General features: G+C 41.6%; 1 protein-coding gene across 1 annotated transcript in view; it reads left to right on the forward strand.

Annotated features, from left to right (window-relative positions):
- Window positions 1-25,633, forward strand: part of LOC111152046 (cortactin binding protein 2) — a 150,573-nt gene that overhangs the window by 84,712 nt on the left and 40,228 nt on the right. The window contains exons 7-12 of the mRNA XM_022510331.1: window positions 2,321-2,471; window positions 6,874-7,128; window positions 17,617-17,734; window positions 20,730-21,005; window positions 23,580-23,675; window positions 25,337-25,416. Coding sequence (XP_022366039.1) covers window positions 2,321-2,471; window positions 6,874-7,128; window positions 17,617-17,734; window positions 20,730-21,005; window positions 23,580-23,675; window positions 25,337-25,416 — 976 coding nt within the window. The remainder of the gene's footprint in view (window positions 1-2,320; window positions 2,472-6,873; window positions 7,129-17,616; window positions 17,735-20,729; window positions 21,006-23,579; window positions 23,676-25,336; window positions 25,417-25,633) is intronic.

Genomic DNA, 25,633 nt, shown 5'->3' on the forward strand with positions numbered 1-25,633 from the left:
ACAAGAAAGCTTTTTTACTTGTGATGGCATTAAAAGTAAATTCTAGAATTAGATTACGAGAATCTTAACTTCCGAGTGGCACTTCATTCAGTATTAAATCCCAGTATATTCACCTTGTTTTATCATCTTAAAAAATTGAAGCAGAAACTTTTCATACTAAAAGTAATTAGAGCACAAACCCAAAAGAACCTACCAACTGAAATATGTGTAAGTTTAACAGTGATTTCTTCAGGAGCCTTCCAAGTCTGTTGAACACAGACATGGCTTTTTAAAATTAAGAGTCATGGTTTTATAAAATAGAATGCCACTAAGGTACCGGCTTTCTCGTCCTATGCGGAAATGTCCTGTAGGGAATGCAAACTGTTTATCTAACTATCCTGATAGATACATTCTTTTTTCTTTTTTTAAGTTTTTTAAACTTTAAATTCAGTTAACTAACATATGATGTATTAAGAGTTTCAGATGTAGAGTTCAGTGATTCATCAGTCTTATGTAACACCCAGTGCTCATTACATCACATGCCCTCCTTAATACCCATCTCCCAGTTACCCCATCCTCCCACCTCCCCTCCAGCAACCCTCAGTTTGTTTCCTATGATTAACAGTCTCTTATAGTTTGTCTCCCTCTCTGATTTTGTCTTGTTTTATTTTTTTCCTTTCTTCCCCTATTATCCTCTGTTTTGTTTCTTATCTATCACGTATGAAAAAAAAATTCACATATGACTGAGATCACATGATATTTGTCTTTCTCTGGTTGACTTATTTCATTCAGCATAATATGCTCTAGTTCCATCCTCGTCATTGCAAATGGCAATGTGGCTGTTGTGGACATTGCTGCTGTAAACACTGGGGAATAGCTGCCCCTTCAGATCACATTTGTATCTTTGGGGTAAATCCCTAGTGCGATTGCTGGGTCGTAGGGTCACTCTATTTTCAGCTTTTTGAGGAACTTCCATACTTTTCCCAGAGTGGCTGCACCAGCTTGCATTCCCACCAATGGTGTAAGAGGGTTCCCCTTTCTCTGCATCATTGCCAACATCTATCATTTCCTGACTTGTTAATATTAGCTATCTGATAGAAATATTCTTAACATATTTCATAATTCCTATAATACGGGTTTTAAGGTTCACACTAATGTTATTGATTCTAATTGTCACGTTTTAAATATTCAAAATGCATCTTTAAAGCGTACGTTGTTTTTTTCTGTGTGTCAGTTGCAGACCTCGTGAGTGTATTGTTGAGGACCGTAGATATTGTGCCTATGTCCTGAATCCTCCAGAAGGGATTTCTTCATCAGGCCTAGGCTTTTACATTTATTGTCACCCAGCAATGAGTAGTGCCACTTACTTGGAAAGTCTTAGAGTACCAGGAATGCAGGCATGGGTTGCTTTGTCAAAAAGAAGAACCCTGGGCATTGATTAGTTTAAATGTATATGAGATACAAACACATATCAATATGTAACTTTTTAAAAAATAACATATATAAACCAAAAGTTTTCAAGAAAAGTCAGGAGGAAAAAAAGCATATACCTGATGTGAGAAAATGAAGATGTTGTAAATTGCTTCTTAATTTGATTATGATTTAACCTACTTTTCTCCACTTATTTGCATCTCATTTTACAAGCTCTTTGCACAAATGCCACAGAGTCTTGAATTCACCTGTTTCTTTCCTCCTTGATTCTCAGAGTAGTGAGTTTCTGCTTAGCCATCTTTTTTCCTTGTGAATAGCCCCCCTGCAGGAGACAGGATAGCCTGTGCTGTCTGTTCTCCCCAAGGTAGCCCTTTGCTCAGCCTCCCTGCTGCCTTTTATAGTGCAGGCGCATGGCGCCCTGCTGTCTGCGCTATTTATAATTATTTTCTCAAGTGAAAATCTCAAAATGACTCAGCAGTCTGACTTTTTTCAAGGTTTAAGCTATTTTGAACCACAAATAATATGTATGTCACATATATATATATATATATATATATATATATATATATAAGTTCACAGTTCAGCCATTCATCCCAATTAGTTAAATACATTGCAAGGACTCCACGTTTACAAGTTGGTTACAGAAAAGTGTCAAAACACTTGTTCAATGCTGCTGTCTTAAATTTCCATAGACGTGATTAAATTTGTGATTAAAATATATCTTCTAGCCTTGCTACAAAACTGTATCCATATAATAAGACCCACAGTAGTTGATACATATATAAGTAAAAACAGTTGATGTAGAAAGATACAGAATTGCTTTAGCATTATTTCCTTTATTTAATATCTGGGTCAGGTCCTTCTGAAATCAAACCGGTTTTAGTCTGATTAATTGTAATCTTGTGTTTAGGTGTGTAGAATTATTAATTGCATACGATGCCAACATTAATCATGCTGCTGATGAAGGACAGACACCTCTATACCTGGCCTGTAAAAATGGAAATAAAGAGTGTATCAAACACTTATTAGAAGCCGGAACGGACTGCAGTGTAAAAACCAGAGTAAGTACCAGTTTTGGGGGGGCTTTGTCCTATAATTTACCCTGTCTGCCAACTCTGTAGCTAGAACAAAATATATTAAAATAGAGGCTGCTTTGTTTTTCTTTGCTTTTAGGCTCTCGAATACGGACAGGGTCTGATCTCTGACTTCCGTTGGAGTGTGTGCTATGAAAAGCCTTGTCCGTTAGCCTAACCAGTCCTTTATCCTCTGAATCTCAAATTATTCATCTGTAAAAGAGAAAAATGAGTACCTGCAGCCTGGCTATTTTCCGAATCAGGGGAGATAATAGAAGTGTAAGTTTTTAATCATTCGACAAGTATTACCTGAGCACCAGCTGTCCTCGGGACAGGAGAGACAGCAGCAAATCAAGCAGTTCTGTCCTCATGGATCTTACATCCTCATGGGACGGGAGGGGTGACCATAGGCAAGTAAGCAAACAGATAGTGGCTGGATGTTCTAAAGATCGGAGTGCCTGGGCTGGGGGAGTTCCTTCAGTTGGTGGGGAAAGTCTTCATTGAAAATGTGACATTTTGAGGCCGAGACCTGATAGAAGCCAGGGTGTGGGCCATGAAGAGATGTGGGGAGCAGTGTGCCAGGCCGGAGGTGGAGAGCTCTGGTACCCTCAGGGCACCTCAGGCAGGCCAGTGTGGCTAGAGGCAGCCATAGAAGGTCTCGTGGGCCATGGCGAGCACTTGGAATAAGGCTTTTGGATGGATGGTTTTGAAGAGAGCAAGGACATGAACTGACTCATTTCTATAAGAGCCACTTTGGCTGCAGACTTGAGAATAAAATGTAGGTGGGGCAGAGCAGCTGCAAGGGAGACCCATAGGAATCTATTGTTTTAATCCAGGGAAGAAGTAATAGTGGTTTGGATCAAGGTTGAGGGGTAGAAATGGTGGTAAATTGTCCGATTCTGGATATATTTTCAAAATGTCTGTTTTATAGAAGAGCTGCAGGAGGATCCCCTGTTACGGTGGTGGCAGTAACCGTCATCTAAAATTACTGCGTAATGGCTGAGAGATCAGGCTTTGAAATCAAACCTGTGAGGCTCAAACCATCCCTTCACAAAGCTGTGTGAGCTTAGGCAAATTATGTTACTTTGCTGTGCCTTGGTTGACCCCTCTACAAAATGAGTCTAATAATGGTAGTCATGGTTAGGGGTATTAAAGTGAAATGAGGTAATCTATATAACATAGTTGGTATGGTGCCTGGGAACTGTATGCAGTGAACAGATGTTCAGATGTTTGTGACAAGGTAGTGCCCATTGCCAGAGGAGAGTTATCTGTGCTCACTCTTCCCCCTATGACTGATGTTTGTTGTTGTAAGATTGTGTAGCACCTCATGGAGTTCAGGGTCATTGTCTAATTTGCCCCAGAACTGGAAGCACTATATGCAGAAATCCACTGTGGACCCCAAATCGCTGTTGACTGCATCCCACACAGCTCTGATGTCTCCTGTACAAGGTGCACAGAAAAAGTCAGTGATTTTGAAAGTGAAGACAATTAGAGTCTGATGCGTGGAAGAGTCCTTGGATAACACTTCTGGCTCAGCCACGCACAAATGCATTTGAATTAAAACTTCTCAATTAGCCCTCCCAAATTTGTCTTCATCAGCCTGTTGTGAAACACTTGAAGACCAGGGGATCAACCCTGTGCACACTGACATGCATTTCTCAGAGGGTTCCCTCTCTGGGCTAGAGGAGTTAAGGAGCTTCCATCACATTTATTATTCTGGGAAGCTGCAAAAACAAAAAATAAGGTAATTCCTGAGCTCAGTGAAGTGTGGATCATGATGGAAGCTCATGCTTCCATCATAGGAAACGTCCTTAAAGTTTCCCAGGATAAAAAGGCACATTTTCTATTTTATAAGTCACCCTTAGATACTGGATTATTGTTGTATTTATGTTTTCTTTTCTGGGTTGTTGTTGTTTTTTTTTTTAATGACAAGTGTACTCCTTAGTCCCCATTGACTATTTAACCCACCTTCCTCCAGCCCCCCACCTCTGGTAATCATCAGTTTGTTAATTAAGACTCTGTTTCTTGATTTCTGTCTCTTTAACTTTTTTCCCTCTGTGTGTTTTTTTTCATAAATTACACCTATGAGTGAAATCATAAAGTTCTTGTCTTTCTCTGACTGACTGACTTCACTAAGCATTATATTCTCAAGCTGCATCCATGTTGTTGCAAATGGCAACCTTATTCTTTTTTATGGCTGAATAATATTCCATTATATAATAGATTATATATCTCACATCTTCTTTATTCATCAGTCAGTGGATGCTTGGGCTGCTTCCATATCTTGATAATTATAAACAATGCTGCTACAGACATAGGGGTGCATGCATCACTGTGAATTAGTGTTCTTATATTCTTTGGGAAAATATCCAGTAGTGTGATTGCTGGGTCATAGTTTAGTTCTATTTTTAACTTTTTGAGGAACCCCCATGCTGTTTTCCATAGCACCTGCATCAGATGGTGGATTTTCTTAAATAATTTACTAAAAGAGAACCAACAATTAATGTTATAACCAGGGATATAAGCCAAGTATAAACATTTTCCATTGAGTCCTATTGCTAGAGCTTTTAAAAAAAAAATCCTTTTTACTTATTTTTTGAGAATCTGAGAAAATAGTCCAATGTTATACTTACTCATTTAGTTTATACAGTTTAAGAAATCTGTGATACTACACATATTTAATATAAAATTCTACCTTATATATAAAAAGTGAATGAATTTCACATTACCAAACTGAATGAAAAGTAAGTAGTACAGCATAAAAATAAAAATGTAAGTCACGTCCTGTAAGAGAACACAGAAGTCCATGCTCTGAAGCTACTTGTTGATGAACTGAATAATTGCAACAATAGAGTCTCCAAAGTACAGAGGAAAACGGTATATTTGATAGAGGAACTTAAGGGAATAATTATTTCCTATGATTTTTAATAAATCAAAGGGGGAATGGAAAATTGAAAGTTTTTCAGAAATGATTACACAGCCTTTGTAATGTAAAAATTAGGAAAAAGTCAAGAGGTTTTTTCTAGGGAAGGTCAGGAGCACTTTCACTCACTCCGGTGCCTGATTAAGGCTTACCCAAGTGAAGTCTAAGCCCAACAAAGTCTAAGCCGTGAAATGCTTTGCCTAGCGGGAGTGTATGCCTGAGAACTCTAAGGTATTCCATTTACTGCCTAGCCATGGTCTTGTCTTAGCCAGACGACTTCACTGGTGTGAAGTACAGAACCAGACAAAAACCATGTCATCAAGAGACGGCTTTAGCAAATGATCAGAGACCTCCTCTAAATGTACACTGTTACCACTTACTGTCTTTCCTTGTCTTCTACCCTGTTATTTTTTTTTAAAAAGTGTGCTTTAGTTCACTTCAATATACTTAATAGAGCAATATGAAATACCCTGTGGAAAAAAAATTGGCCAAAAAGGAAAATAAAGTAAAAGATACAAATCAACAAAATAATTCTGTTCTTTTATGAAAGTCTTACAACTGTAATGAAGACTGGTACCTGAGTGGAAGGAAGACCCTTGAGAGATGGAAAGGTTTTCCCTAGAAAAGTGCTTGTCAAATTTCTGAATATCTGAATCCCCCGGAGGGCTGGTGAGGGCACAGATTGCTGGGCCTCCTCTCCAGAGTTTTTCATTCAATTGGTCTGGGTAGAGGCTGAACAACTCTCATTTCTAGCAGTTCCCAGGTGATGCTACTACTGCTGGTCTGGTGACCACCCTTGAGAACCACTGCCCTAGAAGAGAGGTCTGAATTTACTCTGTCAACAAGCTAAATGGATAATGAAGACCTCACAGCAACATTCTAGAGAATGGGCCCAATAATTTTAGTTGGAACATTTTCTAAGCTTGTATTTATGTTTCCAACCACAATCAGAGAGCTCACAACAGAGGTCCATAGACATTTCACAAAGTGAATTTGGCCTTGCTTTTCCTATATGTCCACCTTTTCCATATTACCTAGATTTTTTCCTTCAAGAATCACTGGCATAAAATTTTAAGAGCACCAGTTAAGACTCTGCCTCGTATGTAAAACTGGCTTATAGCCGCATTCATTTAGTACATTACTAATAATACTGTATTTGGGTATAAATATTGAAAAATCTTCATGCTAAAGTTCATTCTTTTTTGTACTGTTAAACTCCAAATGGCTAACCATTAAATGGAAATTCTTACAGAAGAGCGAACATGAGTCATAGCAATGGGAATTACGGTAATTGACAGAGGTCTGAGAACTTGACTTAGCTCATCAATGATATTCAGGATTGGAATGCCTGCTTTTCCCTGCTCACTGGTTCATGCCCAAGAACATTTAGAGGTGAACTTTAAATAAGACTGTTCTCAACATTAATGTTGTAATCAACCCTTTTCTTCCTGGTCATTTTATCTTTAGGATGGCTGGACACCAGTTCACGCAGCTGTGGATGCTGGTAATGTGGACAGCCTCAAGCTTCTTATGTACCATAGAGCACCAGCTCGGAGAAACTCTTTGCATGAAGAGGAACCCAAGTCAGGTGTCTTTGATTTGGATCAAGGAGAAGAGAGTCCTGAAGGCACATCCAAGCCTGTCGTTCCTGCAGACCTCATTAACCACGCTGACAGAGAAGGCTGGACGGCTGCCCATATTGCTGCTTCAAAAGGTTTTAAGGTGTGTCTGGTAGCAGCTGGCGTCATTACCTGGTTGTAATTTGATGAGTGACAGAGTTGTCTGCTATTGACTGAGTGTATTTCAATGGAATGATTGGAGATTGAGTGATACCATTGCAGGAGACAGTCAACTACCCATATTAACTGACCTTTTTCCTGACCAATAGTACTTACAGTCAACTGTATAGGAGACTTCTTTTTTTTAATAAGATTTTATTTATTTATTTGTGAGGAAAGAGAGTAAGAGAACATGCACAAGCAGGGCAAGAGGCAGAAGGAGAGGGAGAGGCAGACTTCCTGCCTGTCCTGTGGGGCTTAATCCCAGGCCCCTGAGATCATGACCCCAGCTGACATCCTGTGCTTAACTGATTGAGCCACCCAGTCACCCTGAGACTTCTATAAAAATCATACTTGGAGTTGGTTAGCAAATGTGGGAGTAATTTCAGACTTTTTTTTTTTTCTTAATCTTGTATAAGATTAGGTGAAGGAGTTTGGTGTTGATTTAGTCAACTGGAATGTTTGATTCATGGACCAAGGCCATGCTACTGGTTAGAGGGAGGGCCAGGATGGAAATGCTTGCTCTCAACTCTGAACTACCTCACTTACACTCTTGCTGGGCTGTTTTACTGGTAGATAAGTGGTCTCAAGATTTCACTCATCAGTTAGAGTAGAAAATGATTCTGATTATTAAGGAAATAGTAGGCCATTCCCTCATGCTTTTTTCTGTTTTGATCAGTTTAGCAATAATGTACTTCAGCAATAAAAAACTTTTAGGGAGCTCCCGAGTGCAAGGCACTGTGTAAGCTGACATCTGCCTGGATTGTTTACACGAGCAACTAACTGCTAGTTCAGTGGCAAGAGAACAGGGTACAAGACAAGTGTAGACAAGAGAACACAACAAATTAAAATAAGGGTAGTGGACATGTGGTTGGAACAGTATGAAAATGCAAATTTTATTTTATTTTTTGAAAAAAATGTACCTGTTTCAGAGAGCAGAGTCACAGGGATCTTAGGCTCAGAAATGGCCCTTTCAGGAGGCAATGGAAGTGATCTTGGCCTTGCAGAGTAGGTTACATTCGACACTTCTCGTTGGGATTGGCAAGTAGGTGAGATTGGGCCCCAGGAGGAACAGAGCCTGGAAGAGGGAGGTGGGCAAGAGCACCGGCTAAGCTGATGAGAGGTAGTGAGAAATAAGACGGAACTGGGGGTTTCATAGTACTGCATGGGTGTCAGTGACGTTTTAAGGAATTGGGACTTTATTTACTGGTCAGAGTAAAGCCACTGAAATGTTTTGTACAAAGGAGCAAAACAATCAGTTCTGTTGGTTGAATGATTAATTTAGCAATAACATAGAGAAGATTGAGAGTTATGAAAAAATGGGTGGCAGGAAGATAGAGTAGGTGAAAGATGAAGAGAGTGGCAGAAATAATGAGACATTACAGACCAGAAGTGTCCCTTGGGTTGCAGACAGATTAGGTGCAGAAGAGGGAGCTGACAAGAAGGGGTGCCGTGACGTTCCCAGAAAGAGAAGAGAAGAGGCGTCATTGTGATCAAGAAGACGGAACGTGGGTTTAGACATGCTGGATTTAAGTGCTGAGGTGTTCATCCAGATGGAGATATCTGGGAATAGCTAGAAATTACATTTGGAGCTCTTGGTTGGGTAACTTCCTATTATTACGACCTAGAACAGAAGCTGTTCATTTTGGACATTTTTTTTTTTTTTTTAATGAGCAAAAGGCATGATTTAGTTAAATGTGGAGGTTTTGCTTTTTAGTAGTTTGCTCCCATTTTGCCCTTTAATAAAAAAGTACAAAAATTTTGTGAGCTTGATATATGTGTCTTGTCTTGAATGGGATGCAATATGTATGACGTAAAAGTTTTTAGGAGACAGAGGTGAGAGCTGTGAAAACTTTACACTGGAAAACACACGGTTAATCTAAGACTGTGAATCTCACTTGGTGGTAGAAGGGTACATTAAAAGGGTTCTTTTCAACCTGTTCTACTGCTCAAGAAAATCTGAGTATAAGGCAAGATGTTACTGATAGGAGTGGGTTGTGTACACTCAACCTGGAGGCCAAAAAATTAAAAAAAATAAAAAAATAAAAAAAAACAAAAGAAGCATCACTGATCTAGACTGTTCCGCTGCTGAGCGTCTCATGCTCTGCAGAAGAGAAAACACTGCCTGGGTGGGTTACCTGCAGTGTGGGGCTCTTGTGTTGCTGCTCAGCAGTTATGGTTATGATCATGAACTTCATTATGAACTCCTTCTTGGTCCTGGTGCTTTTTTTTTTTTTTTTCTTAAAGTTTTTTTTTTAATTTATTTATTTGTCAGAGAGAGAGAGAGCGCGCGCGAGTGAGAGCACAGGCAAACAGAATGGCAGGCAGAGGCAGAGGGAGAAGCAGGCTCCCTGCTGAGCAAGGAGCCCGATGGCAGGACTCGATCCCAGGACGCTGGGATCATGACCTGAGCCGAAGGCAGCTGCTTAACCAACTGAGCCACCCAGGCGTCCCTTTCTTAAAGATTTTATTTATTTATTTGACAGACAGAGATCCCAAGTAGGCAGAGAGGTAGGCAGAAAGAGAGGAGGAAGCAGGAGTCCTGCTAAGCGGAGAGCCCGATATGGGAATCGATTCCAGGACCCTGGGATTATGACCTGAGCCCAAGGCAGAGGCTTAACCCACTGAGCCACCCAGGTACCCCCCTGGTGCCTTTTTGTAATCAAGGATGGTATCTTCAAGGATCCTCAGGCCCCGGGCCCACATAGATGCTCCGTCATTGTTGAGTAAAGGGAAATACGACCACTTTCTCTCATAGAATATGACTCTCCCTGTATCTTCTTTAAGAGGCATAAGATAAATTTTGAATAAGAAAAGAGAGATTTTTAAAAGTGATCGTGACTGACAACTTTGGCACACTGCTGAGTAAAATCATAGATTAAAATAATAGATTTTTTTTTTTTAAGCCCCAGAATGAATACTTTATCTTCCAGGCTAGCCTCTTCATTTTATGATTAGGACATTTAAAACCTGGAGGGAGTAATAGAAGTTGGGAATGAAGCCCAGATTGCCTGATTTAATTATCTTCACCCTGTACCATGCTGCCTTCCTTCCTAGTCAAGGGTACTGGAAAGTTCTTCTGTGTCATTTGCTTAATACAGAGTTCATATCCTGGCTGACATAGTTCTCCAGAGAGCTAATCCATTTACAACTAAGTTCCTAAGACTAATTTTCTGGGGGGAAAAAAATTTTATAATTCTGAGTTAATCGTTTCGTGGGTGAAAAATTCTACCCTGACCATAAGCCGAGCTTAAAAAAAATGAGTGTTTCTTCTCTGCCCAGCAGCGTCTATGTGTCCGACCTACATAAGACTGCGGTACATCATTACTTGTTTCCATGTGTTTTACAATAAAAAATTGTGATCTCAGAGCTCTAAGGTATATAGCTTATTGAGACCAACCTCCTCATTTTGTAGATGAAAAATCAAGTCTCAGAGAATAGTGTAACAAATTCCCCAAGGTCAGTTCATGGAAGATCAGATTCCCAAATCAGTGCTGCTTCTCCCACTTTAGTCTTGGTCTTTCTCCCAGTACGCAAGTCACCATTTAGTGTTTGGGAAAAGGAGTGCCTCTCTCTAAAGCAGGCCTGTGACTTATCATCGAGGGCAAACCTTTGTTTTCATCACAGTGTGAATAGAAAGAAGAGTTTCTTAGTGAAACTCTGTTGTGTCATGAGACCTCTGACATGCCAGATTAGTGCAGTAGAAACATTAGGGAGATTTTCTGAATTTGGTATCTCTGTTGTTGAAGCTCTCGTACAAAGAGATTCTTTATTTCGGAGGGCTGTGTGTGTTTTTGGCTGCAGGACTAGACTATAATTCCAGTTTATGTGCTATGACCGAAGCTGGTGGCTTCCTCTCACTCAGGCTCTTACGCAGTCTCTCTGGGTTAACGTGTTGATTATTTCATGCAGACTCCCTCCTCTGCTTTCAGACCCTGCCTTATCCTCACTTCGCCTCCTATTTCAAGGACCAGGCTTTCTCTTTGTTTTTCTGGTTTTTCTCTTTTGTTTAATCATAGCAACTCCCATGCCCCATTTGCAACTGGCTGTCCTGTTTTAATTTTAAGAGTTTATCCAATCTTTCAGCTTGAACTGTGGCTTCTGCAGTAATGCATCCCAAACCTCAATCTCCACACCTGGCTTTTTTACCTGTCTTCCAGATGTTTCTTTCCAGCATCCTGGCAGTCATCTCTGGGCAGGCTTACTGCCCCCTGATCAGGCAGTGGCCCTATTGTGACCATCTTTATGCCATTCTTGCATTGTGTTAGGACTATGGTCTGCCTGATGCATAATTATCTTGTAGCCAGGGAGTGTCAGTCTCATCCTCTGGCACAGTGGCCTCCACCCCGACTGGGTGGTCTGATGAGGGTATGTGTCTCAAGTATAGGCCCACAGGGGGACCCAAGATTTAGATTTCCTCTCCCTGGGTCATAACTGCAGAGAATAAGATGATGGGAGTCGCTCAACTTCTTGTCATGTGGAATTGGGTAACTGGCTGGGAGAGGAGAAGGATAAGATACCTGTGAGGTTGGACCAACTCTTTGCAAAGAGGTTGATCATGATACATAGAAATCTGTTCTTGGGAATCTGTTTTATGTTTTAGATTCTCCATGATTATTTCTTTTTTCTTCCCCCTTAACTTTTATGAAATTGTTTTTGAAAAGGCCAGACTGACTCAGCTGTTAGTAAACAAAGGGAAGGCTATTATTCCAGAATATTCAATGCAGAGCATTGCATCCTTGCTTAATTTGAGCAGCAGTGATTAACAGACAGAATCCTGAAGGATTCTGATCTAATCTTAGCCAACCAGAGTCCCGTTGCACTCCTCACCCAAGACGTGGACTCTCCTTGTTTTCCGCTAACACCTTTCGTGGATCTGGGTTTTGATCTTTTTCCTCCTTGCGCTCTGTACTTTTTCCCTTGCCTGATCTTACTGATCCCCAGTTTACAACCTATAGAGATTCCAAAATGTTATCTGTAGCTTTACTTAGCCATTTCCTGACTCTACCCAAGAATGTACTATTCAGGTGGGCCACAGTTCATAGGGCATCTCCTTGAAAACTAGAGCAGCAAAATTCCTTTGCCCAGTAGAGCCATTCTTTATGCCTGTCACCCCAGTGTAATTATTAACAGTTCCCCCCTTTTATCTCTTAAAAGTGGACCAGTTGGGGAATTACATGGTAACCCCATTGACGATCAGATTCACTTTGGCTTCCATCAGAGAGCTCCACCTGGCTGCATCCCTTAGCCGGTCTGCTGCATCTCTTGTTCCTTCTGAATCCAGTACCATCACCGGGCATTTGTGTTTACTTGCTCTGTCTTCCTGACTTAACGGGTTCAGATGATTCGTATAACTCTAGATTTTATTCCTTCGCATATGGAGTTTGGCTATGTTGCCTCCTCCATATCCCGTGGGCACTGCCCCTGGGGAGCCCTCCTTGTCTGCTGTCTGGATTCCTGCAGGTTCTGCCAGGCTCTTCATCTGTGGTCTCTCCGCCCCCTTAGCCCACCATGAGAGGGGCCTTTCAGACCGGGGAACTTGGTCATGTAATTTCCCTGCTTAGCATCTTTCCAGGGGTCTGTCATGTCTAGGATAAGTGTCAGGCCTATATGGTGACAGACAAGTCCCTTCTTGCTCTGGACTCAGTTTACCTCCATAGGCCCGCTTCCTGTCTCCTCCCCTAATGCCTTCTGTGCTCTAAGCAGGCACTGCTGGCTGCTGCGCCAACACCCTGTGCTCGCTCTCCCCTCCCTGTCTTTGTGTCTGCTGTTCCCATTACCTCAAATGGCCTCTTCTCCTCTCCTGACCCTTCCTTGCCTGGAAAACATCTCAGCTTAAGTCTTGGCTTCCAGAAGTGAGGTGTTCCCAGGGCACCTCTCCACACTTCACTTAGAGTGCTTCTACTTTAATTGTTTGCATGCCTGTCTCTCTCTCCATCTCCTCCAAAAAAGAACGCTTTTCCATTTTTGTATGTGCCGTGTCCAGCAGAGTCTCTGGCCTGCGAGTGCTGTTTGCTGAACTGATGAGCGAGTGGACTGTTACTGCTCTTCTTCCTAACTGAGCTCCTTCGTTTCACCTTCCTTCAGGACACCTTCCAAACCTACCAGTTGCTTTTCAGAATCAAACTTATCATGGCACTTTGCTTCCTGAATATATCCTCATGCCTGCAGAAAACCTATCTCCATGCCAGCCTTAGAACTCAGCCCTTCACAGCTAACTCCAGATGTCTTTGTCTCTGGCCATTCCCCCCTAAATCTACCCTGTTGCTTATGCCATTATTTCTCATCTTAACAGCCTCCATCTCCCTGCGCGGCAAGTCCGTGGGCACACCCACACCTCTGGGGTGTTCACCCTGTGCATTTGCGGACTGTTTTCATTCTCCCGCCCTCTGCCCAGTGTCAGACTCTCGACTCCCTGACCTGATCTTGATCTTATATCTAGCTCCTTGGACTTGGGGTTTCTACTTAGTCTCCCTGTCCCTTCTACCTTGCTTCTCAGCTCTCCTTAAAGGACCATGGCAGAGGTGTGTCTCTGACCTTCAACATCTCTTCCCCGCTTCCTGTGTAGTAATGGATTCTGCAGAGTTCTGGGCCCATGACCACCCAATATAAGGATCACTTTCTCTAGACTCCTTGGCAGGTCATAAAGTCACCTACCTAAGTTCTGGTGAGTGGGATGTGAGTGGGAATGAAAGCTTAAGCTTAAAAACCTCCGCTTTTCAAGTCTCTGTTGCAGCAAATGTATCTCTAGCACGGTGAATAGGACTTTGGTTTAAACCCACTTGTCCAGATCTCTTGCTTTGTGTCACTTGGGTAGGACACCCTGGCTGGACACCCATGTTGGACATAGATTTCCAGAAGCAGGGACTGGCATCATGGCATTTACCCTCTTCACATATCCCACCCATCAAGGAGAGAGCTTAGATTCCTTTCTCCACCTTTCCTTCCTCTTCCACCTAGTGCAACCTTGGCCATCCCTTGAGTGCATTTTGCCCATGTCTCTACTACACTTCACATTCCTCCCTGAGAAGCAGGACTATGGTCTTGCTCATCGTCACAAACCTCCTTTCTAGCAGGACCTAGTATCTCTTAAAGTTGTGGGGGTTAATGAACACTGAATACTTGTGAAGTGTTAGAACTGTTCCTGGCACTTAGGGGCATTCAGATAGCTGTCGCCACGCTTGTTGGTGTCAGTTGGGTGGAGGTTTTCACCTTCTTCCTCTTCCCCGTGGAACCCGGCATGGTGTGGAATTCACACTTGTAGCATGGATACATGTCACCCTGCTAGCCTCCTGGGGACCGACATTGCTTGCTTCCTTATAGAGAAAGTCTTTGCTTATATTATTGCCCACTGACCTACCTGAGAATAGTAAAACTTGTATACTTTGAAGGTCAGAGGTGAAAGAATCTTGCAGATTTGGGTTGGATCTTTTATCATATCTGTTTCTAATTTGAAGTAACATCACCTAGAATTATATTGAGATCATTGACATTGGTCGATGTGCTATAATTCCTCACCAACTAATTGAATATTTGGGCTATTTTCTAATTGGTGATTATGTTGATTATGATAATAACAGCTAATAAATATTAAGAGCTTAGTACATGCTGAGAATGAACTTTTTTTTTTTTAAGATTTTATTTATTTATTTGACAGAGATTACAAGTAGGCAGAGAGGCAAGCAGAGAGAAAGGGGGAAGAAGGCTCCCTGCTGAGCAGAGACCCCCAATGTGGGGCTCGATCCCAGGACCCTGGGATCATGACCTGAGCTGAAAGCAGAGGCTTTAACCGACTGAGCCACCCAGGCGCCCCTGAGAATGAACTTTTAATGCATCTTTTTTTTTTCTTCAAGATTTTATTTATTTATTTGACAGAGAGAGAGATCACAAATAGGCGGGGAAGCACTCTTCCTGCTGAGCAGAGAGCCTGATGCAGGGCTGATCTCAGGACCCCGAGATCATGACCTGAGCTGAAGGCAGAGGCTTTAACCCACTTAACCACCCAGGCGCCCCTTTTAATGCATCTTTTAAGTCACATAACAACTCTGAAAGTACAGATATTTAAACAAAGATAAGGAAACTGAAACAAAAATGTTAAATGATTTACCTAATGTCATAGATAAAATCATTTACATTGGCAGAATTAGGATCCAGGTCTGTTTTGGCTTTTCTGCTTTTGCTGCAAGAATTAACTTGCATAATAAAAGTATTATTCTTATCTCTTCTTTGGGAATTCACTGAGTTTAGTGTTCGATTGCATTCTGGTTAATTCCCCATTAGAGTTCATTTCTAAATCAGCGTTTCTGAAGTTCTCATCTACTATCTAATGCATTTATTGGTATTATACCAATTAGTCAAAACAGTTGGATAAGAACTGTTATTTATATATTTGACTTTGTTTCCAGTTTATTTCTTGGCTTAGAGAGTTTCTGAATTTGAACCCTAGACCTATCTACAAACAAACAGACTTTGATTATAGCTGTTAGAGGAGATCCCTCCAATCTGAGCAGGGGCAGTGAGAAACCAGTGTTCCAGTCAGTTCCCTTTTCAGGCAAACCTCTGGTTCAGCTCCTCCATTTTTGGGCTCCAAAGACCTAGTCTCTCATCCTGCCATCATCTGAAAAGATTCCCTACATCCGCTTGGCCCTCACACCAGCACTGGCTTCCTGTTCAGATTTCATTTAATTGGTGGTTTTTGCTTACTTACTTTCTTTTTGACCCTTAGGGGTTTCCTGTACTTCCTTATGAACTCACATATTAAAGTCTGTTTTGGAGGGCAGTATGAAGCAACTGGAACTCATGTACTCCTGGTGGGAGTGGAAATTGGTATAGCCACTTCTAGAAAGCTCTTTGCAGTATATATGACCTAGAACAACATATGCTTAGCCTGTGACCCAGCAGGTCAGCTCTGAACATAACATCCAACGGAAATGTGTACATGTGTCCATCAAAGGATGCATACTGGAACATTCATAGTAGATCCCAATGTCCATTAACAAGAGAATAGATAAGTAAGTGATGATGTATTCACAAAACCACACATGGAAGACCACACAGTACTTTAAAAAAATAAATAAATAAACTATGATTAGTTTCAACATGTAGATGAATTTTATGGACATTATGTTGAATGAAAAGAGGCCAAATATGAAAGTGAAATTACAGTATGATTCCACTTATATTAAGTTGATAAACAGGTAAACCAGCAACTGTTACTAGAAATCATCACAGTAGTTATCTGTGGGGGAAAGAGGAGGAGATGGAACATAGAGGAGGCTTCCAGAGTACGCCTTACATAGTTATGCTCACTCTGTGATACTTCAAGCTTATTTGTCGACTTTTGTATGAGGATAGTATATGTCAATAAAAAATATATATAAATAAAAAACACAAAAAATGATATTTCTGTGTTTTACAAAACAGAAAAAGATGTTTTACAGCAAGATTTTCAAACTACCTGGTTTAGTGTTGTTAGAAGTGAAAAAATGACATCTGTCCGAAGCCGTGTGTGTGTTTGTGTGTGTGTGTGTATGTGTTTAAGGGAGAGATGGAAAGGATGTTGCTTGTTTAATTGTTAGTTCCTTTTTATGGTTTCTGGTCTATTCAGTTCTGTGCTTATTCTGTTGGGAAATCAGTAAACAAGTCATCAAGTATTCAAAGTTGGTATAGCAGAGGTCCTTGGCCAATATCCTGATGCTCTATCCTATCATGCAATTACTTACTTGAAAATGTTTGCACATATATTGTCTTACTTCTACTTTGTTATGAAAAATTTTGGAGAATTTAGAGTTTCCATTTCATAGGTTCCTGACACTTTTTTTGGTGGGGATTTCCTGAAGCAACATAGAAGAAGATAGAGCTAAGAAAGAGAGGACACATATCTTCAGTATCTATTGGGAAAATTTTTCTAAAAATTCAGCATGGTGTTCATATTTTTCAAATAAAAATAGGACAGCGTAAGATCACAAATATAAATGTGCTTGCGGTGGGGACTCAGAATTGTTAAAATTGGAACCCTGCACTTACGTGACCAGGAAAACAGTTCGTCTAGAAAATAGCCCAGAGCACCAGTTGTAGCAAAAGTCTGTTTGCTTTATATTGTCAAATTACCATAAAAGGATACTGCCTGCTGAAGTCAATTTCCTTCTTAATTTCACTCCGCAACATGAGTGATTAGTAAGCTTTTTTTCTTTTGAGAAAGGCTGTTCTGTGGAGCGATGTTGTGGTCCTGTGATCACATTTGAATGAAGCCCTCCTTGCTTTCCATTTTGAGCCGGTGTTTAGATGAATGTATTTGGGTTGCTGGAAGTGAAATACAATTTCTAGCTGAGAATTTCTGATTTGCTCGTTCCAGCCGAATGACTTTTCCCTTGAATTTTTCATTTGAGTTTATTCATTTGGACGTGAGGTAATAGAGCCTTTGCCTTTACAGGACTGCCTGGAAATCTTGTGTAAGCACGGAGGGCTTGAGCCAGAAAGGAGAGATAAGTGCAATCGGACCGCGCACGATGTCGCCACTGATGACTGCAAGCACCTGCTGGAGAATCTGAGTGAGTGCCATTCGCTGCTTTGTTCACCCTTCCTCCCCCTGCTGGGGCTGCTGGCACCATGGGAGGATACTCACACACCTACGGTTTGCTCATTCGCTTCTTAGCTTTCTTTGAGCCCTAGCAACTACAAAAATATTTTATTGATTATCAATGTGGTAATTATATTTTATTGATTATCAATGTGGTAATTATATTTTCCATGCAGAATGACTTTTTAGAGAATTAGTTGCTATTCAAGTAATGCTAGATCTTCTTTGTATTTTAATGACCTTGGATAGTATTGAAATAATTATTGCTCTTTTCTTCTGGACTTAGATTTTGTCTCTCTTAAGACATGAGACGAATAGGGTATGAAGAATCATGGCTGGGTACTTTGCCATTAGCTGATCATATAAATGTAGGAGAGTTACCTCTCAATGCCTGCTTGCTGACCTGCCTGTGAAGACAATTGATGCACTTTGGGGCCTCTTCCAGCTCTAAGAATATATGTTCCTCAGCCCATGTTCTAAAAGGTTCACTTGTGGGTTTATGGAATATGGAGTTTCAGATCATACCAAATATTACAACTTCTTATATCAAGATTATCATTCAGTCTACCCAGTCAGCTGTATCAATATGTCAACTTACATTCTAACACTGAGACAGAAAATGAACAATAAACATAATTTATTGCATGGTATCTGAGACGGTAACTTGTGCTATGGAAAAGACTCAGGAGGATTGGGAGTGTGAGGATGGGTTTCAGTTTTTAAAGTGATGGTCAAAGTCACCTCACTGGTAAGACATTGGAGCAACCATTGAAGGAGGTGAGCAGAGCAGCTACGTAAACCTCTCAGGTAAGAGCTTTCCGGGCAGGACATCATCAAGTGGACAGAAGCCCTCAAGCAGGAGCAGACCTGTTGTGTCTGAGGAACCGTAAAGAAGGCAGAGTGCTGGGTTGAAATGAGCGAGGGCAGAGAAGTTATACGATGGGATGAGGGGGTGGCCTGATGTGGTTGGAATCTGTAGGCCATTGTAAGATAACCCTTTCAATGTCTGAGCTTCGGAGTGACAGGATCTGCTGTACATTTTCATAGTTTCTGTGGCTGCTTTGTTGAGAATAATTGTAGGAAGTCCCAGGACTGAAGTCAGGGAGACTTGTTGGGCCCTTGATGTGTTGCAGCAGGAGACCATAGTGACAGCTCAGTCTAGGATTGTCACGGATGAGGTGGTGAGAAGTGGTTGGGTTCTGGAAGGTAGAGCCAGCAGAACTTCCTGATGGACTGAATCTGAAGTATGACAGAGGGGTGGGGGGCTTCATGTATCACCTCCAGTGATTCAGCCTCAACAACTGGCAGGGTGGAATGGCCATCACCTTTCAACAGGAGGGCCGTGGCTAGAGCAGATTTTGCTAACGAAGATCAGGAGTTCCGGTTTAGAAGTATGAATCTGAGATATCTGTTCAGGGATCTGTGTGGAGATGCCAAGTCAGCAGGGATTCCGGAGATGAGTATGAGTTGGATACGTAAATCTGAGAGTCTGCAGTTTATAGATGGTATTTAAAGTCATGGGACTGGATGAGATCACTAAGGAAGTGAACACACACAGAAAAAGTACGAGAAAGGAGCCTTGCAACACTCTATGGTTAAGAAATCTGGAAAATGTGGAGGGACCAGCAGCGACTCATTATGGAGTGACCGTTGAGGCATGAGAGAATCCTGTGGGAGTGGATCACGGAACAGAGAGGGGTCAGTTGTGTCAGAAGCTGTTGACAAGGTGAGAACTGAGAATTAGTGATAGTTAGAAAAATAATCTAGTAGTTGGTTAAGAGAAAAAAACAATTTAAGAAGGGAATCATAAAAATGGACTTTTTAACATTATATTTTCATTTTAATCCTGCAGATACTTCTTTCATTAATTTTCAGGTGAAGGTCTTTAGTATGGTTTTTCTGACTGAGGTTCCACATATTCTTATTGGAAAACCACCTCTCTCATGTCTCATCTATGATCTCTAGTGTTTGAGGACTTAAACATACTTATAAAACAAACTAAAAGCAGTATCTGTCTAAAGATATTTTTTTCTAATTTTATATAGTTGTCTCCTTTATACCCCATTAGATGACTTTCTAAAATACCTCCTCTGTTCCGTGATCTCTAAAGTGTCCAACTTCATTTTTATAGGACCAGGAAGTCATTTCATCAGTTTATGGAATATTTAATTTACCAATTATAGTAATGAGCTCAATAGACATAAAAGATTAGAAAATAAATACAAGTGACTCTTGGTGAACGCATAATTCAGTTCATGAGAACGGAATTGCATTGGAGACCTCGGTGGGGCCTCAGTCAGCTGGTGTCACAGAGAGATTGGAAAGATCGCTTAAGAAGCTTCTACTGCACTGTTTACTATATATTAAATACTCACTAGCATTTACCATGTAACTGACAGTGTGTCAGATTCATTTCAAACATGAGTTCCTTTCATCTTTATAACAATTTAACAGCACAGTCCTAACATTTTATAGAAGGAATTGGGATATAGAGAGATGAAGGTAATTTACCAAGTACATGTGGCTGGTAGGAGGCTGGCCCTGAGGCTCAGACCGAGGTCTGCAGGAGTGCGAAGCCACTGTCAGCGACCTCTGTAACAGTGACCTGCCTGATTCATGATGGTGTCGATGAAGGTGGGGAGAAAGGGCAATGTAGGGAATTCAGGGTCAAGAGAACACTCACGTTTTCCCAGATTTTTTTTTTTTTTTAAGAGTCTTGCCAATGAACTACAAAAGGCCAAAGATACAAGGAACAATAAACAAATAACATGGGTCCAAAGAAACTGAAATTTGGGAGACCACAGTTTACTGCAGTAGAAGAACCCTCAGTTAATTGTATCTCAAGAAATATTGTAGTTAACCTTTGCTTTGTTTTTGAAATGTTTGTATCTCCCTCTTTTATATAAGAGTTTTGCTGGGTTTTCCTATCAAGGTTTTCCCCCCTAATTCTTCTGTTCTTCCAACAGACGCTCTTAAAATACCTGTAAGGATTTCAGGGGGTGAGATTCCACCAGGCAACTATGGTTCAGACGACTTTGAATGTGAAAACACAATATGCGCTTTAAATATCCGCAAACAGACGTCATGGGAAGATTTTTCAAAAGCAGTGAGTCAAACTCTGACAAATCATTTCCAAGCAATCTCATCTGATGGATGGCGGAGTCTGGAAGACGGGACATTTAATAACACCACCGACTCCTGCATTGGCCTCAGTACAAGCAGTGTGCGATCCGTCATGCTAGGTACCAGCCATCCTGTGATGAAGAGAAAGTCAAATTTCTGGGCTTATGTATGTTTATGGGCTCCATAACCTGATACTTAGTTCATTAATTAAATACATTCAAAGCTCACTTGTGACAGCTGCTGGTGCCGAGAAACTTGGGTATTCACAATGCAGCCATTATATAACGTTGCCTTGCGAGTATAAAAAATACTTTTATGCCTCTGATAATACTTCGAGTAAAGAACAAGAAAGGCCTTGATGAGGCTTTGTGATTGCACTTGCTATTCTGATAAATGCAAGAAGCTAACCACATTGCAGCTGCGCACCGATGGACGCGCTCTGAACACAGCTCCAGATTTGTGCCTGGGCTGTGCTGGGGATGCTCGTAGTGTGGTAACAGCTAACCTCTGGGACAGGAGCCCTATGACTTCTAGAGTTGGAAGAAGCACTTTCCATTGAAGATACAATCAGAGCTCCCACATGGGATGAGTCATGGTGATAACTGGTTATTTCTGTTTGATAGGAACTATGAAGCAGACTCCAAAAAACTTAAAAAGATAAGATTTGTTGGGGCTTCTGGGCGGCTCAGTCGCTTAAGCGACTGACTCTTGGTGTCAGCTCAGGTCATGATCTCAGGGTTGTGAGATCAAGCCCCACATTGGGCTCTGCGCTCAGCATGGAGTCTGTTTGGGATTCTTTCCCCCTCCCTGTGCCTTCCCTCTGCTCATCCCCCTGCTCCCTTGCTCTCTCTTTCCCTCTCTTTAAAATAAATAAAATCTTTAGAAAAATAAAAAGGGGGTAAGATTTGTTTTCTGCTGAGCATACAAAGTGCTCTCTAAAAGTCCCTGGTTACTGTGTTTTCATCTTTAGCCAGCAGAACTAGCATCTTTGGGGAACCTGCTGTTATTTCAGGACTGTGTTGGGAGCTGTATACACAGCGCCTCAACAAGTCCTTAAAACAGGCTCATTTTACAAATAAGTAAATTAGTTACAAGGTGACCCACCTGAGATCACAGAGCAAAGAAGTAAAACAGGCAGGATTCAGATCTCTGTTTGGTAGGAAGGGCTGCATATTTTCAGCAGCAGTAAGTTGCAAAAGAATAGTCAAGGTTGAGGAAAAGTGATTTTCACCATGCTTTTAATATATTCACTTATTAGATCAGAAAGTGTTTTATTCTGTTGACCTATGTATGCTAAGTCACTTTAAAAATACATATATTTCAGGGGCACCCAGGTGGCTCAGTGGGTTAAGCCTCTGTCTTCAGCTCAGGTCATGATCCCAGAGTCCTGGGATCGAGCCACACATCAGGCTCTCTGCTCAGGAAGGAGCCTGCTTCCCTCTCTCTCTCTGCCTGACTCTCTGCCTACTTGTGATCTCTGTCAAATAAGTAAAATCTTTAAAAAAAAATACGTATATTTCAGTAGTTTTTGAGGCAGATTATTCATGGCAACTTAATTTTATGAATCTACGGCAAAATCATTAAAATAATTATTACAGAAGAATTACTGTGTAGTTAAGTAATTGCATCAGGACAATATGTCATAAATGATTCTCAGTAACCCATTTTGCGCACACAATGAACTGTTATTCAAGGTGTGGTTATGCCCAGAGGTCTAATAAATGAAGTCAGCACAGACTTGTTTGGAAGAAAATGGCCTTTCATCATCGGCCCTCTTGCAGCTAATCTGGAAACAAGCGTAAGCAAATGGATATTTACCGCCATCAGAGAGATTTAGCTCTGTGAGCAGTGGATCATAAGGCCTCATGGCTCCAGCGTTCATGCTTGTCACTGACAGGTGGGGAGCCCTGGTGGTTTCAGATCTAAAGATGATTGAGTTCTTCTGTGGGTAAAGGGCTTAGCATAGCGTCTGGCTGTAGCTGTTTGAAAGTTAGCAACTATGGTAAGAGTTAATAATGTGTATATATATAAGTGACTTGACTCTATTGATAACCCAAGTAGGTTACAGGGACCCCAGTGAGTTATAGGTAGGGCATGCATACATGGTAGGAATATTTAAGGATTTAAGATCTGCGGAAGGGAAGGAATGGAACATGTACCTCCGACGCATCCCTCCCTAGAGCAGACCCCTGTGACGTGGGACCCTTTCTGAGCAAGAGTGAGCAGAGGGCCCAGACCATGGGGTGGCTTGCTATATTCTCAGTTTCTGAAGTTACTTTTTTTTCTGGAATCTAAAAATTGGTTGGGAAGGGAGCAGATCAGAAAGGACCTGTTACCTCATCCAGACTGCTTGGACCTTGTGACGCAGGTACAGCAAGGGCCGTGAAAAGTCATCATCAGCTTTGTTCCTGAAAACTTAACCATAGAAGTATTTAGTTGTACTTTTGCTCCCCAGTTTTCTCCCTTGCTCCAGAAGACAGCCCTGGAGAAGCCTGTAGGTGGAGGGCCCTCCTTTTGACCTTCGATAGACATGTTTGGGAGTTCACGCCTATGACCCTTGACCTATTCTGTGCGTGGCTTTGACAGTTGAAGCTCTGGATTCGTTAGGGTTCTCACACAGATTGCACATTGCCCCTTATAAGAAAAATTACTTTTAAGCTTCTTTGACATTTTGTTTCATTTTTTTGAACTAGGAAATGTGCCATGGTCAACAGGTCAGAGCTTCTCCCAGTGTCCATGGGACTTTATGAAGAAAAATAAAGCAGAGCAAGTCACTGTGTTTTTATCAGGTAAGGATGGTCCAGACTGGGGGAATGTTGACACAGGGTTTGGCTTCGTGATTGTCTCGCGGTGCTGGTTCTTACATCAGCACGTTTCTGCCCTGCATTCTCTAGCAATGCATGTATGACTCCCTCTCCTAAGTCATTGATGTTTTTTGAAACATTTGATTAAGGAGAAGAAAGAAAGCCATGTTTCTCACACCTGTGGTGATATTCATCCTGATCATTGATTGCTGCAATTCCTTTTTTTTTTTTTTCTTCAAGATTTTATTTATTTGAGAGAGAGAGTTGGGAGAGGAGGGAGTGGGAGGAACAGAGGGAGAGGGGGCCAAGCATACTCCCTGCTGAATGGGGGATCCTGCCATGGGACTGGATCTCAGGACCCTGACCCTGAGATCATGACCTTGGCCGAAATCAAGAGTTGGATGCTTAACCAACAGAACCACCCAGGTGCCCCACTGAGATTCTGCTCCCTCTCTCACTAGGAGCAAACCAGAGGTTAAACCTAAGGTGCTAAGAGAGTGACAGAGAATGGTAAAAAGAAATGCCTTCCTTTACTGTCAGGTCCACTGTATGATTCATACGATTATTATAATTGTACGAGGTAATGTTTAGTGAGCACCTGTTATGTGCTAGGCCCTGTGGTTTACAGCACACTGCAAGTATAAGTTCATTTCATCCTTATAACAACCCAAGGAGATACATATTTCTGTTTACCCTCATTTTATTAACAAAGAAATTAGGCTCAGAAAGATTAATTTCCTTGTCTAAAGTCGGATAGCCAGTGTTACAAGAATCCTCAGTTTCTCAGCCCTTAACTCTAAAAGGGATTTCATCATATATTGCCCATAGTGGAGAATGGAGTCTTTAAAAGTTCAGTTAGTAAAGTTCCAACTAATAAAGTTGTATTCCATTGTTTGAACTACTTACTGAAGTGAGAAAAAAGAAAGTGTGAGACTATACCGGGAAATTCCTTCAGGCTCAAGCACTGTATCAAGAGGGTAGCAGAACTTGGGAGGGAAATGAAGAAGATAGTTTGGGAAAGAACGTAAAGGATAACCCCCAGAACTGCATTAATGCTGTCCCAGTCTAGAACTTTCAGAGGGTTGGGATTGCCTCTGATAACACTTTCTTGTAGATAGGAAAATACTGAAACCAGTGATCAGAGTAGTTACTAGCCATAGTATTTGAGCTAGGACCTCAGGCCCTGGCTGTGGTTGACAGGAGATGGGGGGCTTCCCAGGGGAAGGGAGGGCAGCTGGGGAGCTCTGGGGAGGCCAGGAGCAGGGGTCATTTACCAGCCAGTTCAACGTGTGACAGTGTTTTCATAGTGGTAAAGACAGAGCTACCTGCTGGCCAGGTGTCAGCTCTGCCTACATAATTCAACAAACAAGCAAACATTATTGTATTTTGATCATTTATATTTAATAAGGAAGAACCGGGGTGCCTGGGTGGCTCCATTGATTCAGCATCTGGCTCTTGATTTGGGCTCTGGTCATGATCTTGGGGTTGTGGGATCGAGCCCCATGTTGGGCTCACACTGGGCGTGGAGCCTGTTTGAGATTTTTTGTCTCTCTCTCCCTCTGCCCCTCCTTTCTCTCTCTCTCTCTCTGCCTCTCCAAAAAAAAAAAAAAAAACCAATTTTCCTTCTATGTATTGCTTTCTTATAGGTCCTCAAGAAGGCTGCCTCAGCAGTGTGACTTACACATCAATGATCCCTCTTCAGATGCTACAGAACTACCTCAGGCTGGTAGGTGGATGCCACCAAGTGGAGTGTTAGACTCCCATCTCTGATGCTGGCCGATACTGGTTGGCTCATTTTCATGTTTGAAGGAGTGTGAGCCCCCACTCATCCTGTGCCCTAACTCTGTGACCTTCCCCAGCAGCCCTTTCCCTATAAGACCACTGGTCACTTAATTCTGGTTTTCTGTCACAGTCATCCGTGTGCTCACTGCCGACTACCTATA

Source organism: Enhydra lutris, unplaced genomic scaffold (assembly GCF_002288905.1).
Source record: "Enhydra lutris kenyoni isolate GAN:26980312 unplaced genomic scaffold, ASM228890v2 scaffoldscaffold27, whole genome shotgun sequence".
Taxonomy (NCBI): Eukaryota; Metazoa; Chordata; class Mammalia; order Carnivora; family Mustelidae; genus Enhydra; species Enhydra lutris.